The following is an 18,138-nucleotide window of genomic DNA, read 5'->3' as shown; positions in this document are numbered from 1 at the left end:
CCATCTTCATGTGTTAATTGTTTGATGGGCCCTAAACTTAGTGGACTAAATAGCACTTGGATTTGGATTACTATTACATTGATTTATTAATTTATATTTCGCATAGGCGAAACTGATCTTTGATCTTTTTTTTTTTTTTTTTTTTACAGGGATCTTCGATCGTAAATGTTGGGTATTGTTTCAAAACTTTAAACAACTAAAGTAGTTGACATCGTATTAATTCTAATCAGTTTTTCTAACTACCTTCGTAATTACTTGTTTTAGTATGCTTTTCGTATTAAGTCATGTCGTGCCTTGTCATGATTTCCAAAAAACTATTGCATAACCTAGGCACACACAAAAACATTCTATGCCATTTCTTCTCCAAGTCCAAGCCATTTTGTGTGTTTTTTTTTGCTATGGACTAAATCAAACCGTTGCTAAACCAACCCAGCAACCTATCGATCTTAAACTAACATACTTCTTGGACCACTCTCCATTGATTTTGGATCAAACCTCAAATCATATTACCCTAAAACAATAGGCCGGCCCAAATCCACCCTCTCACCGAGACACACCTTCAACCTCATTTCTCCAACTGTTTGTAAGAAAGAACCAACCTAAAACCCTTCACTCTCTCTCCTAAAACCCTTCTCCGGCGAAAATCATGTCGGCGTTGATACCGGAAACTTCCCGGCGATTAATCACGCCGGAAAGTATCCGTTCGGCGGCGAAACAATCGTCGAAATGCCTTGTAATCCCCGTTCGTCTTCGCCGCGCCATTGAAAAATACCTTCAAGGTTTGTCCTTCATTTTCTCTCTCCTCCAATTTCAATTTTCTGGAAAAAAAAATCAAATTCGAGCTGAAATTGATTTAATTTAATGTTTAATTGATTAATTAGAGCAAGAAATGGGGCATATGAAGAAGAAAGTGCTGAGATTATCAGCATCATTTGCGGAAATTAAGGATGTAAATCGGTTGCTTCCAATGTCGATTTCGAAGGAGCTTGTTGAGGATCCATTGAAGTCGATGGAACAATCAAAGAGGTGGAAAATCAAGAGTGAATATGGTGATATTGGATTAACTTATACTGATGATGAGACTGTTGCTTATGTTGCCACTCGAATGCCTGCTGTTTATTCTGCTTGTTATAGGATATTACGTGAGGTGATTATTTCTTTTCACAAATTTATTGCTATTGTTTGATTGTTGATGTTATTCTTGGAGATACTCTTAATGTTTAGGTCAGTATTTTGCCATTTGCGGTATGTAACTAGGCATAGGAATGTAATCTGCTACCTAGTTTTGTTGAATTCGGCACCAAATTTATTTTGTGAATTATGTAACATTGGGTTTGCAACTTTGCATTTGTTTAAAAACTTAATATAGGTGTTTATGACATATGGGATTTGTTGATGTTTGTAGATAAAAAGAAGGGTGCCTGAATTTTCTCCTGTTAAAGTGTTGGACTTTGGGTCTGGTACTGGCTCGGCTTTTTGGTGAGAATCTATTTCTTTAATTTTGCAATCTTGGTGGAGTAGTTGTTTGCTGGTGTTGAAATTGTTTTGTGTATGATATTGTGCAGGGCGTTGAGAGAGGTTTGGCCAAAGTCATTGGAATGGGTCAATTTGATTGAGCCCTCTCAATCAATGCAACGTGCTGGAGTTAGTCTTGTACGAGGTAATTAGTGAACTTTATTGCATATATTGGATACATTGCACTAAGTTATACTTGATTCAAACGTATTTTCTTTCCTTAGATATCAAGGACCTGCCCCTTGTTCACAGCTACAATAAGATTCAATCGTTAACTCAGGATATCAAGAAGGCTGAAAGGGCACATGACCTTGTCATTGCTGTAAGTTACTACATAGTGTAGTTTATCTCAAATGCTGCATTGTAATGTTTGTTTGTTGTTTTACATTTTTGTCACTATAAACTACAATTTGTGCTGCTATTCATGTTTGTTTCTTTTGTTATTGCATGGCCCTTTGCTTTGAAGTCCTATGTTCTTGGAGAGATTCCATCACTGAAGGATAGGATTGCTATTGCACGTCAACTATGGGGTCTTACTCGAGATATTCTGGTATTTCGAAATATTCCTTGCTTTCATGCCAATGTTTTGTGGGAATGAGGATGCTATTTCTCTTGTTGAGGGAGATGCTTCAAAGTCTTAAAAACTTAACTTTGTCTAGCTAACTTTGTGTTTTGTATGTATTTTAAACAAAAAATTTGGAATTTTATTTACGCTAATTACATTCCTGTTTCTTCACTGCATGTTAGGTACTTGTTGAACCAGGCACACCTGAAGGGTTTAATATTATATCTCAAATGCGATCACATATTTTATGGATGGAGAAGAGGGTAAGTTGTGTGTTATAGTGCATGACTGGTGTCAGTACCCTCTAGGACATGTACCCTCTAGGACATGTTGAGGCTATGTTATTCAGACTCAACCACTCGGGCCACACATAGATATGTGTCGTGGTGGCAATCTATGTCTGACACGGGTTTTTCTACATTATAACCCTCTAACTTTCCGTTTTCTACGATGTGCCCCCTTTTTTGAGAAATCTACACTGTAACCTCAAAATACATTTAGCTTCTATATGGTAACCTTGCCGTTATCTTGCCGTTAACTAATTCCGTTAGTGGGGCCCACTCACCACTTAATAATATTTTTTAATCGATTTGCGTGTTGGAAATGGTTCCGTTAATGGTTTTGGAGGCTATTTTGTTCCTAAAGGGCTTAGATTTGACAAAAAAATAACACAAATGGCTCGTTTTGCATATTAAGAAATGTCTCGATTTGCGTGTTTACGTATTTAATACGCAAAACAAGACATTTGTGTCATTTTTTTGTCAAATCTGAGCTCAATTTGGACCCTTTAGGGCCAAAATAGCCCCCAAAACCTGTAACGGAACCATTTCCAACACGCAAATCGATAAAAAATATTATTAAGTGGTGAGTGTGCTCCACTAACGGAATTTGTTAACGGCAAGGTTACCGTATAGAACCTAAATTTTTTTGAGGTTACAGTGTAGATTTCTCAAAAAGGGGGGCACATCGTAGAAAACGAAAAGTTAGAGGGTTATAATGTAGAAAAACCCGTCTGACACGGGCTCTTAGTGGATCTAAAAGTATGAGAAAGTAGAGCTATCTGGTTATAGCCTTATAGGGCGATTCTCATCCTTCTGCACATACTTATAGTAATCATCTTTATGTGTCTATTACGCTCCCTTTGACTTATCGATCTGTATAACATTATTTGTGTGGTTTCGATCTCCAGAAACGGCGTAAACTTGAAGCTAAATTGCGTAAACCTAATGGTGCTGCAGAAAACCTAGAAGCTTCCAGTGTTGGAGCATTTGTGATTGCTCCTGTGAGTATATTGTTGCGTTTTTCTCTCTTCCTTGCTCCCATCCTAAAACACGCCAAGAAGAGATCACTTACTTTTGTTACATGTTTTTGTCACAGTGTCCACATGATGGGCCTTGTCCTCTGGCAAAGAGTGGAAAATATTGTCATTTTGTTCAGCGACTACAGAGAACAGAGTCGCAGCGTGCATTTAAGGTCCTTCTCTCTTGTGAAAATTCTTTTATCTCTGTCCCCATGATGTTTCAATTTGTTTTCATCATGAGGAATGATAGTGAGTTGTAATTATGTCCTGTAATTGAATTGAGATCACACATCTCTCTTAAATTCGACCAATCTTTTTTCAGTAGTCTCTAAAGTTTAAAGTAACCAACAACATCCACCAGATGATGCACTCAATATTGAAGATACATTTTAAAATATTCTTGTATTAGTTTTATGAGGAGACAATCGACTGCTTTTGTATAGATTATGGGAATTTATCCCTTAATTACAAGTAAAAAAAAAAAACAAAAACAAAAACATAAAAAACAAAAAAATGTATAAATAAATTCATCCCTTCTCAAGCATCTATAGAAATCATATGAATTGTATTGGAATTCAGCCAATCAATCCTTTGGGATTAAGGCTTCAATTGTTCTTGTCCATGTTGTATTGGAATTGATTTTTGAATTGGGCTTTCAAACTTCTTTTTACAGAAGATGTATCATGACCTATATGCGTGGGACTCTGAGAATTTTGAATTAAGCAGTTTGACACTAAGTCTAGAGTCAAGAGTAGACAGACAAATATACACATACAGATTTTCATTAAACATTTGGTTCACTAGTTGGCTTTTCAAAATGCTGTTAAGCACATATTTTAAGCTTGAAGAATTTCATTTTAGTTGGTTGACATCAAGTCGGGACTAAACCACTGTAGTATTCTTTATGCAGATCATATTTGATTGGGTATACTAGATATAATAGGTAGACACCAAGTCGGGACTAAACCATTATACAACCTCGTGTCACATTATGTGCAACAATTTGGTAATTTTTGTGAGTTATAAAAAGATCCAACTGTTACACATAATGTGAAATGGAGGTAGTATTATTATTTATACAAATCATATTTGAGTGGGTAAATGGGTATACTAGGAGCTACCCTGGGTTAAGATTCTGATTTGGTTGAGGGTTCAAGTGTTTAAGGAAGACCATTTTAAGTACCTACTTTTTTGGCCTCTGTTGTCTTTGAGTAAGGCAGTGTTTCTAATAGAAACAAAATCAGTGAAATAAAGGGGTGAAATTACTGACATATATTAAAGTGAGCTATGTTGTGACCAAGCTTTTGTGTTTGGTATTGTCTTGCAGAGATCAAATGGTTCACCTTTACGTGGATTTGAGGATGAGAAATTTTCCTATGTGGTATTGAGACGAGGAAAAAGACCGCAGTGAGTATTTTATGCTCAAGCTTTACACGTGTATTTAAATTTCATTATGACATGCTACCATTGTTTGTTTTTGCTCTACTCACTATAGAGCTGTTGTTTAAGAAAACTTTGAAAAAGATGATTAGGTGCAAGATAAATTAGCTATTTTAATATGAAGCTTTGCTATTCTACAATTTCCTATAATCTTTCAAAGTGCATACCCTAGTAACCATATCCATTTGTGCCTGATATCATGATCTGTGCCAAGACACGGATACTTGGGATTCAGGATGTTGGGGTAACAATGGTAGGAAGAAAGGCAAATGTAAGCTTATCATGTAAGACTGCATAGTTTGCTTTTGACTGCCGCAATACATTCTGTCGATTTGTTTCCAATAATCCAATGCGAGCCATTCTTCCGCTTCTTCCTTGCTATTGATTATTCTTGATGTTTAGGTTTGAATTCCATGGTGAATGAAGATTTTTTTTTTTTTTTTTTCCAAATTACTGAACAGGGATCCTTGGCCTCTTGATGGAATTAAGTTTGAGACCTTAAAAGAATTGCATGCCAAAAGAAATCCCGAGGAACTTGAAATTGATTATGGTACGCGACTCTTATCCGCTCCTTTATCCGCATAATTATTTTCCTAGATATATGGACCATTGCTCCCACCCTTCACAACTATTATGCAGTTTTCTTCCAAACAAAATTGATAACAACTTTATTGTGAGAGGAAGGTGCATTGGTCCACAAATATGCAATGATTACTCCCCCAAGGTCCCATCTGCCCAGCTAGCTTTTTAGTTGGCCAAAAATGTTATTTCTGGAAATTTTCTTTGATGTTGGTGCTAAATAATGTTTAATCTGGTATACGCAAAGTCTAAGCTTCTTGATAATCTAATGGTTGTGAATGCGAGAGCCTTTGGGAAGTCTAAGCTTCCTAATAATCTTATGGTTGCGAATGCCTGAGCCTCTGGGAAGTCTTAGCTTCCTGATAATCTAATGGTTGTGAATGCACGAGACTCCAGGCTCAAGCTTACCTTTTAGCTTAACATGAGATGCATATGCCTATCAGAGTCATTTTCTCTTTCCTATTGATTATTACCTCTTGTTTTCCTGAACTACTTCCTCCGTTTCTATTTAGTTGACGCGTTTGATTTAGGCACATATATTAAGGAGAGGAGAGAGAGTGATAGAGAATGAAAAAGCAAGTGGGGTAGCTTGTAAATGCAAGGTAAAAAATTTACCCAAAAAGGAAACGTGTCAACTAAAAAAAAACTTCCTAAAAAGGAATACGTGTCAACTAAAAAGAAACGGAGGTAGTACAATTGACTGGGGTAGGGTAGAGATTTGTATACATTGTTCATCTGCGAACTTGTTCTATAGTGGTTTACTGTTTTTTTTTTAATTTTTTTTTTATTATTTTTTTTAAATGCTTGGTCAATTTATAAATAGATCATGGTTGTCGTAAACTATTGTTAAGATTTGGTACTTTATTCTATATTGGTTCATGTACTTCAAGATGGATAAGGCCACTGACTGAAACCCACGGCTTTAATCTCTTGAGGGCTTGCTGATAGATACAGGCCCTAACAAATAAGTACATTGTAGCTTGCAATTCTTGGAAGCTTTCATTCCATTGGTCACATTAGTGGCTGATGTAGTAATGAAATTGAGATCCATTGGTCACATTAGCGGCTGATGTAGTAATGAAATTGAGATCCATTGGGTAGGGTAGACCATCCTCTATTATTGACAACATAGTTTATTAGGAAACCTAATTTATATGCTCTATACTGAGGTCTTTTACTTGCGTTGTCATCAAAATTCCAGGCTTTCTAAGGACTTTTTCCTTGTGAATTAGACTGATGATTCTGTTGATTCTCTTTTCTCGAATACTTTATACTTCTGATCCTTCACTAAATGCCCTAGTTGAAACATTTTCTTAACCAATACTCCCTCCGTCCCTAAATTAAAAGCCTCTTTTGCTTTATTATGAGAGTAATAAATGCTAGAAAGAGGCTTTGTCTTAAAGGACGGAAGGAATACTAGGAAACTAGCAATGAGTCAATGAGAGTAATGTTGCTAGCAGTTATATGAGGCCATCACATTTTGAAAAGGAAGCAACGGCAATTGCTGAAGGATGAAATTTAATGAGCATAAGGGTAATTTTGATTCAAACTATCTATAATTCACAAAAAGCTGAAAAATATTTTAGGGTGATGTTGATTCAAACAATATATAATTCTTGAAAAGTTGAAAAGGTATTAAAACCTTTTGGAACTATTTATATATTAAAATCAGTTAGAATTTTAACAGTACAGACAACAATGAAAGGATAAGAAGACTATCAACAGTCCCCAAGACTACACACACACACACACAAATATATATATATATATATATATATATATATATATATATATATATATATATATATATATATTTGTGTGTGTGTGTGTGTGTATATATATTGACAAGTCCTTGTCTTTGGAAGCTCATTCAACACACGTTTTATTTGATCTTCCCCTTTTGTTGCTAATTGGGAGCCAAAAGTTACAAAATAGCAGAAATTTTTTTCTTTTAGCTTTGCATATAGAGTATTTTCTTCAAACATTCCAAGGAGGAATGATCATATTGATGTTTTTCAGGCTTGGTATTTGGTCTGGTTTTACTTTGCTTTTTAAACTCTGGTTTGGATTGTCTTTTTCTGGCAAGTAATAAATTTTAATTGCCAAAAAGAAAAAATAATATTAGGGATGAAACATAATGAGCAATGTGGGAAGTTTCTTTGAATTTGACAACAGTATTATTGCTTTCTCAAGTTCTAGTGCTCAGGTTTTGTCTTCTTGAGGCCCCTAAAAGAAATCTATAGCTTCTTGTAGTCTTGTACATTGCAACCTTTCTGTCTGAATTTGGTAAGCTTTGTAACAGGCTTGCTTTATGCTGGTTTATCGATAGTTACACTATGTTTGGATTGAAGTAAGTGGAGGGAAAAAAGGGAAGGGAAATGTAGGGATGGAATATCAATATCTTTCATCTGGATAACAAATGAAGAAGGAAAGGGATTGGAGGGAGAGAAATGGAGGAATTTAATTATAAGAAATTGATCTCTCCAACAATGGAGATATTTGGAAGGAAAACTCATCTTTCTTCCCTCCCCTCCCCTCCCTTTCCCTTCCCACCCCTCCTTCCGTCCCCTGCTTTTCCTTCCCCTTTCTTTATCCAAATACACACTGAAGGATTTCTTTAGTATAATAGGTAGTCTACACTTCTTTTCTTAGGGCTAGGTTTTTTCTACTTGTAAAAAGGCTTAGCTATTACAGAATTAAAGAGGAATTTCTACTTCCTTAGACTAAAGCTGGTAAATTTTTTGTCTTGAACAAGGAACTACGTCTCTATAACAGGTGCTCAAGTCTTGTGTTCATGTTTTTAGTTAGTTAATGTCTTATTATTTAGCACAATTTAAAACTTTAGTCCAGTTTTGAGGGCCTTTAAGTTGTGTAGTGTAGCCTGGTTGCTTTGTTGGCATTTAGCCCAACAAGTGAAGGAAAAGTTGAAGCATTCTTTTCTGGTTAGCGCAGCTTGTCTTAGTGAGTCACTGATAAATTCTGATGCTGTTGAACTCTTCTGTTGCCACAGAGGACCAATCTGAGCTAGAACCTGATGAGATTGTTCTCTCCGAGGATCCTCCTTCATATGATTCTGATGCAACAGAATCTGGTATGGATATTGAGCATGAAGACGAAGAGGAAGGAGAGCAATCAAGCCGTGCAGATCTGGGAAGTGGTTGGGGTAGAATAATTTTCATGCCTCAAAAGAGGGGTAGACGTGTTGAAATGGATGTATGTAGGGCTACCAAGCATGATGGTTCAGAAGGCTCATTTGATCATTTGGTCGTTACTCGGGCGAAAAATCCTACCTTACATCATCAAGCTCGGAAGTCTTTATGGGGGGATTTGTGGCCTTTGTAGGTGAAGCCTGTAGTCTATACTCAATGCTCAATTTGGATCAATAATGGAGAGTAGCATCTTTCTTGAATTCAATCTGATTCAAGATTGCAGCACATTGATTCATGTTAGATGCAAGATACAAGTAGCCACTATTGGGACTGGAGTCTTATAGCGACTCCATGGCTCAATTTGGGTATGATAGTGGAGGAATTTTTGGAGGAAAAAGAAAGATTGTGTGCCCCAAATTAACTATGAAGACAAAATCTCAGTTGTGACTGTTGGCCTTGGATTTGCTTGATCCTCTGTCAAGCTACTGGAGAGTGCAAGTTCAGATTGACTATATTCAAAGATGCGGGCTAACATGTTCTCCTTGGATGGAGCAAGGTGTGCCTTTACCTTCGTGAATCTCAGGTGCTTCAGGCTTCCAGCAATCTAGCGGACTATCCAGAAGAGCTGCTCCAGGTGATTGCAAGATCTTTAAATCTCCTTTCACTTCATGTGTCATGTATATAAGTTTACCACCATATTTTACCTTATCTTTTTCCTATCACATTTTACTCTCTATCTTTTTCCTATCGCTGCAGTCATGCTATAATATGAATGCTTTTTCGAACATGTTACATGTATAAACATGAGTCATGGTTTATTTCCACTTTACAGTATATTTTCTTCAGTTTTTTTTTTTTTTTTTTTTTTTCTTCGTGGAGGGTTGATACTGAATACTAAGCTCAGGGTAGAGCTGTCAATTTAGGTGAATTGTTGCACTTGGTGAGTTGGTATGTTTACATATCAATTACAGGCTTACAAAACATATTTACCCCCAAAAAAAAAAAAAAAAAAAAAAAAAAAAAAAAAAAAAAAAAAAAAAAAAAAAAACTGAAGGGTTTGTTTTGCCTAGCTAATTTTCAAAAGGTTTTCTTCGGCCACTCTCCTAGCCTCTGATCCTTGACCTTTTTACTGTTAACCACAACTATCCACCAACATACATGAGAGAATGGTTTTTGCCCCTTTCTTGATTTCTAACATAATATGAAATAAATCTCAAATAAGATTTTCAAGTCACTCAGTTGCCCAGCACAATCGTATATTAAAATCGGGGAACTGAATCAAGTCTCTAGACAAAGTAATCAAATCTGAGCAGAAGTAAATTTTTTATATATAAATTTTACTAATCCAGGCATCAGAAATAACCTAATGTGGTAATATACAGCAAACCTATTGATGCTTAATCCTACCATCTTCTGCCTAAACTACCAATCAAAACTAGTTGAACTTCCTAAGCTACTGCAGTTTTCTATGCATCGGTATCTAAAATTAGATAAAGAGAATGAGGATTTGAGGGATTTCTTTGTCGAACATCGAACAGGAAGTCCATAATTGTGATATGTTCTAATATAACCATCTTTACCTCCAGTTACTATCACTAGCCCCCACATGTGTGAGCCATTCAAAATGCTCTCACATACTTTCCTTAAGAACTCGTAATCGATGTCTCCTATGGCAGGCAAAACAGCTGTTGATGACCCTTCATCCTGCTTTGCATAACAGTAGTTGCCACTTGAAACAGAAGATTTCTGGTTATGTCTTGGTGTACTAGGTTGTCTAGTCGTCAGGGATAATATATCTGAGTTGGATGTAAAACCATGCCAAGGTACTGCGATCAGAGCATTAGGTGATGAGAAACTTTCAGAAGACCAAATGTTTTTGGGTTTGCTGTTTGTAGTTCTCTCATTGTCAATGTGGCTCCAGATATAAGCATTTGAATCATCGGTAGCTGAGATAATGTGTTTCCCATCAGCAGTGAAAGATGCAAATACTTTGCTTCTTCGATCAATTAGTGGAACACAACCTAAAAAGAACAAAATTGATACAATAAAAGCTGCATTAGTAAATTTACTTAAAAGCTGTCAAAAGAACTACTGTATGATTCAGTGATCCTCTTCTAATGTAAACCAGAGTGGATATTAAGATTACCAACCTCTAAGCTTACAGATGATATCAGCTCCCTTGAGAATTCGGACTAGAGAATCATTCGAGCTGACTACTACTTCACTTGGGTTCCTTGGAGAAAACTGCGATAAGAGAAGACAAATTCAACATGAAATTTAAAAATAAATGCAGAAAGAAAGAAAAGAAAAGAATTATATGCATAGAGAAAAATGAAAAAGCTTGTAACCTGAAAGCCAGTTATCCTCTTGCAAGTTATCTTCTTCTTGTCTTGCAAGTACATAATAGATGTTCGATGCATAATATCATCTGGTGCATGCAATATTGCATCAGCAATTTTCTGAATTCAAACTTACAAAATAAAATTAAAGATCTGTAATCCTATTGGGGGGTGAAGTTTGATTGAATGGAAGGAATGAAGAATGATTACTAGTGAAAACATAATAACTGAACAAACCAATCTTGTAGACACTAGGCAAAGTACTCAAACAAGCATGAAAATTATGCTTAAGTATACAAAAGAGGACATAAAATGTCTGTTTCATGCTAATTGCCAATTCTAACGGAATTTAGCATCAGAGATGATTTAGTACAGGTGTCAAAAAACATAACCTGCTATTTCAAAAAACGAGCAGTTTCCAACCATTGATCCAACAATACCACCCTGTAATTTGGCAAAAAATATCATTAAAATTCCGATATAACTTAGAAAGAGGGCTAAGAGAGAAGCTAACTGCTATATATGACCTTTCCATCAGGACGATAGCAAACAGCAGTGACGATTTCCTTCATATCAATCCAGTCAACCACTTGACATCTTAAGACATCCCAGATCCGGACTTTTCCATCTATAGAACCGCTGATGAAGTAATTATCATTTGTGGGATTGAACTGTGCACAAGTTACTACATCAATAGAATGACAGAGTCAAAAGGTTATGTCAAGACAATGATGGAGAAAAACTTTTAGTTTAGATAAGGGAAAATCGCGTCTAGCAGAAACATGAACTTCATATTACCAAAATCATTGTGAGGAAAAACCTTTAAACATCGGCTATATCCCACTTTCCACAGGCGCACTGTCTTATCAACCGAGGATGACAGCAAATGCTGCATTGAAGGTAAACAAGGAATTCATAGAGATCCACACACAGATTATTCATAGCAACACTGCAGTTAATTATTGCGAACAATTAGAATTTTAAAGGTACGTTTGAATGAGCGGATTTAATGGAAGAGGAGGGATGAGAAGGAAACAGAGGGATATTGGAAAAGATTGGGAAGAAAATGCAAGCTCATTCCACCACTTACCATCTTTCCCTTCCCTTACCCTCCCCTATCCTCTATGATCACTAACCTAACAGATTGTAAGAAACCATAACTCTATATAACATCATTTTTCTGAAGTAGTAACATACTAACCCCATTCTTAGACCATGAGATATCAGGGATCTCACCCTCATGTCCGCGGAACTCATGCCAAGGCTTCTCTAGAATACGAAACACTTTGCGAGGGACCATAATACCATTGCCAGCTGAGTCTGCACATTTCTTCAACTTATTCTTCACGTTGCCTTCCTCCTTACACTTCAGAAAGCAAGCCAATTTTGGAATGCCGTTTACAGAAAATTTCAAACCTGCTGATGCAACACTGAAGTTCAAATGGTCAGAAACAGTCATCCATCCCTCTTCAACTATCTTCCATACGTTCAAAGCTCCATCTTCCCCACCAGTGGCAAGATATTGCCCGTCAAGACTGAACTTCATACACAGTATCGAGCCCTTGTGAGCAGAAAATTCTTGCATATGATACATAGAAGACAACTCCTTTGACCGCTTTTTGTGAGAATGAACATGAATTTTTTGGCTTCTAGACCCAAAGAGTTTGCGGTTGTGAAACACCTCATTCTTTTCCTTATCTTTGTTAAACATATTTGCGGCTTTGAAGCTAAATCTCTTCAAACAGCCTTCCTTGCTCTGCAATTTCCTCTTAAACACCTTACTACACCCTTTTGATGATTCTCTTGTCATGAAGTGTTCAACAAGATTAGGTGATCCATATGTCTCCTGAAACTCATCAGTTGTATAACAAGAACTCGAACCAACTTCATGAAGTTTCCTAAGCATTCCTTCATCATCTGCCTCCTCTACTTCAAACTCTCTCCCATCTTTCAAGCACCGAATTCTGCACAACACATCCTGATCTTCTCCATTTCCTGCTTCATGATTCCGACAAGCCAAACCCTTCCCTTTGTCATGGTCATTAGCTCCTGCCGTCCTGTCATTACTCACTGTGATCACACAAGAATCATCAGGCCCTTCTCTTGCAGTGTGGCACCGATCTAAAACAAAACCCGTTGTTCTTATAAAATCATCACGTCGTTCATCAATACTTTTGGGGTTTCCACACCAAAAGTCATAGTGCAGACTATTGAATGAATTATTACTAGCTTGTTGAATTTCAGAAGTACAACCCTCAGAACCATCTGATCCACTACCACAACTAGATTCTGAAGAAATCTCTTCAAGGGCGTCAAAAAAATCATCATGCTCTACACATGCATTAACCATAATTTCCCTTAAAATATCTGTTAACTCTATCCCTTTCGACTACTACCTCATCAAACACGAATTCAACGTCAAAATATATCACATTATTGACGTTGATCAGCCTTTTTAACTTAAGAGATTAACCACGCTACCAATCAATGTAGCACATCATAAGAACATGATAAACAAACCACCTTGAATGTGTACAACTTCTGCATTTTTACGTGGACTTCAACATAACTTTCGCATATACAAGCCGTTAAAATTTCTGAAACATGATCAAGAACTACCAGTTCATATCATGTTTGATAAAATGGTGTAAAACCAACATGCACAAAGTTGCCTTAAAGATGCAAATTGATCAACGCCTGGAAAAATTTTAAAAGGGTAATTGCTCACCAACAATTTCTTATGTAAATTTATCAACCCAATTTTTGGTTCACCTATTTAATGTGGATTAAGCAACGTTCAAACTAATTTCAGATAGCAATTCAACAAATTAGGATCAAGAAAGAAAATGTAAAAACCTTGGGACATAAATACGTGAATGGCTATGATTGATCTTTCTCCAGTTTGGACGTTGGTTTTCTGTAACGGTTGCCTTGAATTATTTTTGCCCAATTAAATTAGCCTGTGTTTAAATAATTTTGTTCTTGCTATGAGATAGATAGAACATCTCATATTTTCTAGAACAATTAACTAAAAAAAGCCTTAGGTTAGTTTTAAAGAAATTCAACCCCACCCCCCCTTCGAAATTTTTTACTTTGATCTCTTAAAAAATGTAGACTTGGTTCCTTTAGTTTTTTTTTTGCTAAAGTATATTGTTTTAGAAACTTTCACAAGCACGGGTTGAATAAGATCTAGCTCGATACAATCAACTCAAAAAAAAAAAACAAAAAAAAAACAAAACCTTGGGCCTAAGTAAAGATAAATGTGGGTCATGCCTTGTGTTGAGTCGATGTGCTTTGGGTTTAAATAGTCCTGGTCTTGAAGCTACGCAACGTCTCGAGTCAGGTCAAAATTATCAAAAGGTCGGCCCAAGCCACAAGTCATCATGTCAAGCATGGTCGTGCTTGCGTGCCTAAGCCACACATTTCATTGATTTTAGCGTGTTTTGTTGTGCTTCTCCTAAATAAAGGTGGCTTAACATGCACAATAACGTGTTGTGTTTAAAAACTGTGTCTTTCATGCTTTTTTTGTACCATCTTTAGACATGGCCCAAAACTAAGTCTACTTGCTATGTGTGGTACAATGTCAAAATTTTCTAAAAGGCGGCCTAAGCATGGCAAAACCCATGCATAGACACTATGGACATATTCTCTTCAACTTATTTCAGATACTTATTTCAGATTTTTTGTTCAAATCAGATCAGAACTATTCAGACCAGACAATAAAATTCCACTTGATTGTATTAATTGCTATAGATTATTGAAAATTTGTGGTTAAAATTTATAGCATAAAATGTAACCCCTTAGTGTTTTTTTGTTTGACCAAAGCCTGATCGGTCCTGACCCATGATTACCTCTAATAGATATGGAGGGAGAGAGTAATTAAAAACATGTTCTTTCAAAAAAAAAAAAAATTGAAAACATGTACGTAAAATAGAGTAGTGTGGTGCGTCAAAAAAAAAAAAAAAAAAAAAAAATAGAGTAGTGTGGTACGTAGCAGGAAGTAAGAAAAGACGCATGCGGAGTAGAGTAAGAAAAGAGGGACCCATACACCGTCGGAAGCCCACTAAAACCGGCCAATCCCATCGGAATAGCACGTTTATTTCTTGAAATTAACAACAACGAACAATGACTAACGCACCCACACTACCACCTTCTACCACTTTGCTTCATTTTCTTACATTGGATTTATTTTGTCAAACACTCTTGATTCTCTTTTGTTCCACTTTCTTCTTCCGCAAATATATTCCCTTTTCCATCTTTTCTTCCTTCGCATGTACATACATAATAAGTTCGATGTCGGTTCACTATTCCATAATTGCGTAGATACATACCCTTCATTTTTGCTATTCCTTATGCTCGTGAGTAGAGGATTTTCTTTAAATTAAAACAAAAAATAAAAATTTGAATCCTTATACCTTGCTTTTATACAAGTAACTATCTATTGTCTAGACGACTAAAATTGTTTCGTGTTAATGTTGTAACAAATGTGAAAATACCAATGTGCGTGAAGAGCAAGACTAATGGCCTAATTCGATAAACTGAAAACAACTGAACTGAATTACTGAACAAGACAACTGAGTTGAATAGAGCTGAAATGAATTATTTATGATAGAAGGAAATTAGGAACTGAACTGAACTGGTTGGAACTGAACTTAAATGAAATTAAGCTAAACAAAACAGACCCTAAATAGTAAATACACATAAAATTATGTGTTTTATTTTTATTAATATATAATGTATGTTAAGCCATATTTATTAGCAACAAGAGAAAAGTTTTACTTACAAGAGAAAAAATTTCCGAAAACTATACAACTCCTTGAGATGAAATGTACCTTAATGACAAGAGTTAAGGCACATTTCATGATTTAAAGGTTAACATCATCAACATGTTCTTGATAAGTTTTATGCTTGTACTTTCTATAACAAGGTAACTGTTTTCATTTAACCCGTGATTTGTATGCAATTATTATGTGTTAACCTACAATGAAAAAAAAACCGCAAACTGTTTCATTTTAATGTTTACGTACTTTATATTTTGTATATGAGGCTAAAGTCAAAGAACAATACCCCGTTGAAGAAAGGAACGTCTACATTTGACATGCCATGCAATCGACAAATAGAGATACTTATCAATTAAAGACTTCCTAAAAAAACAAAAAAGTGTACGTTTTTTGTAATTTTTGTATTCCTTCTACGGAGTATTCCTATTTGTTTGCCCCATTTTTTTATGATATCAAAACTCATTATTGACTGTGAATCTTCATTTATTTGTAAGGGGAATAAATAAAAACTTACCCATGTGAGGATCTTGTAATATTTGTTAGTTTGAGCATATGTATTTTCTAACTATGAGCTTTAATTTTTTTAAAATATAATAGCACATGATCAATGATATAAATGGTTAAATATGTATATGTTCTTTGGAGTATATAACAGTATAGTAAGCTTAGTATGGGTATAAATTGGTTGATTAGGTTGAATTTTGCCAAATTTACCCGATTGAAATCTTTCACAAACCAAGTCTAGTTCAAAATCAATCAATCTGATTTAATTAAAACAAAATTTTCTTGAATATGAATTTGATCCAAATTAGCTAGAAAGGAAAAAAAAAAAAAAACATCTTTCACAACACGCCTATATATATATGTGTGTATGCACGATGTTACAAGTATTATAACATTACTTACATTAGTCTTACGGTTTCATGAATTGTATACAGGTCACAACTTGCTTTATTAAATTGAAGTAACATTTTTAGGGCCAATTCTGATTGACTGAACTGAGCTAAACTGAATATTTTATGAGAGAAAGAAATTAAGAACTAAACTGAAATGAAAATAATCTAAAGAGAACATGCCCTTATTCCAAAGACATTGCTACTTGCTAGTAGTAGCCTATTGAAAATCTATCCTCATAAAACGTCATATTTGATTATAATTTATAAACATTGATAATAGAAGAGATAAGTGTTCACCTTATTAAACTACGCACGGAGCTATTAATTAACTCCCCTTAGTGCTTAGTCCCATACGGATCATGTACTACTCCCTCCGTGTTTTTTTAAGTGATACATTTTCCATTTCCGGCCGTGTTTTTTTAAGTAATACATTTCCTTTTTTGGCAAAACAATACATTAAAAAATTATATCTCTCTCCTCTCATGGTCCCCATCCAAACCCACTATTACTTTTTTATTATATCTTTCCTCTCACATTTATTACTTTTCAATAAACTATTAACCCCACTATCTTTCTTTAACAATTTTTTAATACTCCACTACCCCACTTACCTCTTATTTTATTTAAATCAATTAAATTGCCTAAAACTATATGCCGGTCAATATGTATCACTTAAAAAAACACAGAGGGAGTATGTATATTTTAAGGTAAAACCATATTTTGATTGAAATAGTGAACAATTCCTCCTCATGATGAGTGCGGCTTAATCATATATTTGACAAGGTTTGTCCATACACAATTTCTTTTTTTTTAGAGCATAATAGTTCTTGTAAGATTATTTTCTTTTACGGTTTTACCCAAAATAAAAGTAATCGTGGAGCCATAATTTTAACTTTAAACAATAGCTACAACGACTAGCTACTTCTCAAGTACTCCATACCAGGAAAGATTTGAGTTGAATTTCAATCCAAGTGTTTCAACAAAACATTAAAGATGGAAGAATTATGAAGACGTAAACAACTGCTTCTGAAAGCGAGGACAAGAGTCAAGATGTATACAAAAAGCATTTAATAAAGTTTGTATATATCATAGTTTTGTAAATTTTATTTCCTATTTACGCAAAAGTTGAATAGAATTTCAACATGAACATGTAATATAATAGACAAACTAATTTTTCAGTCAAAAAGAAAAATCTTTTATGTTCCAAAAAAGCTAACCTCATTGTCTAGTTAATTACTTGATCTTGACAGGTTGCTATGAATGTAACCATCTAAAATAGTCCTTAATATTATTCTTCAATTTTATGATATTCTTTTCTAACTGTACCTTCACAACAAAGATACACCACTAACTAAGATATCTTCCTACTTATTATTACATGTGAATTGAAGTGTGAACTGTCTAGAGATAATATAGTTTAGTTAATTATTATGATATAGTATATTAGTATGCAATTAAAGAAAATTATGTGTGTTGATGATTTTGATTATTTCGGCCATGCATGCTAGCTAGTGACAAGTCATACTTCAACTCTAATTGTATGTACGACGAGCTGGGGTATATTTTATTTGCTC

The 18,138-nt window shown here is 35.2% G+C and overlaps 2 protein-coding genes across 2 annotated transcripts; one reads left to right on the top strand and one right to left on the bottom strand.

Annotated features, from left to right (window-relative positions):
* The first annotated feature begins 593 nt into the window (after positions 1 to 593).
* Positions 594 to 9,372, top strand: LOC145598617 (uncharacterized). The gene is made up of 12 exons (XM_081654992.1): positions 594 to 779; positions 882 to 1,147; positions 1,406 to 1,479; positions 1,566 to 1,660; positions 1,740 to 1,837; positions 1,982 to 2,065; positions 2,263 to 2,343; positions 3,270 to 3,362; positions 3,458 to 3,553; positions 4,708 to 4,787; positions 5,282 to 5,370; positions 8,410 to 9,372. The coding sequence occupies exons 1-12, from the start codon at positions 647 to 649 to the stop codon at positions 8,739 to 8,741; spliced, it is 1,521 nt and encodes a 506-aa protein (XP_081511118.1). The 5' UTR covers positions 594 to 646; the 3' UTR covers positions 8,742 to 9,372.
* A 1,893-nt stretch (positions 9,373 to 11,265) lies between these two features.
* On the bottom strand, positions 11,266 to 13,237 carry LOC145599239 (uncharacterized). The gene is made up of 4 exons (XM_081655642.1): positions 12,089 to 13,237; positions 11,686 to 11,776; positions 11,415 to 11,572; positions 11,266 to 11,331 (listed from the first exon to the last, which is right to left on the bottom strand). Exons 1-4 carry the CDS (start codon positions 13,235 to 13,237, stop codon positions 11,266 to 11,268), a joined length of 1,464 nt encoding a protein of 487 aa, XP_081511768.1.
* Between the last annotated feature and the right edge of the window lie 4,901 nt (positions 13,238 to 18,138).

Source organism: Chenopodium album, chromosome 20, assembly GCF_948465745.1.
Source record: "Chenopodium album chromosome 20, dcCheAlbu1.1, whole genome shotgun sequence".
Lineage (NCBI taxonomy): Eukaryota > Viridiplantae > Streptophyta > Magnoliopsida > Caryophyllales > Amaranthaceae > Chenopodium > Chenopodium album.
This window is presented reverse-complemented; position numbering and strand designations above follow the sequence as displayed.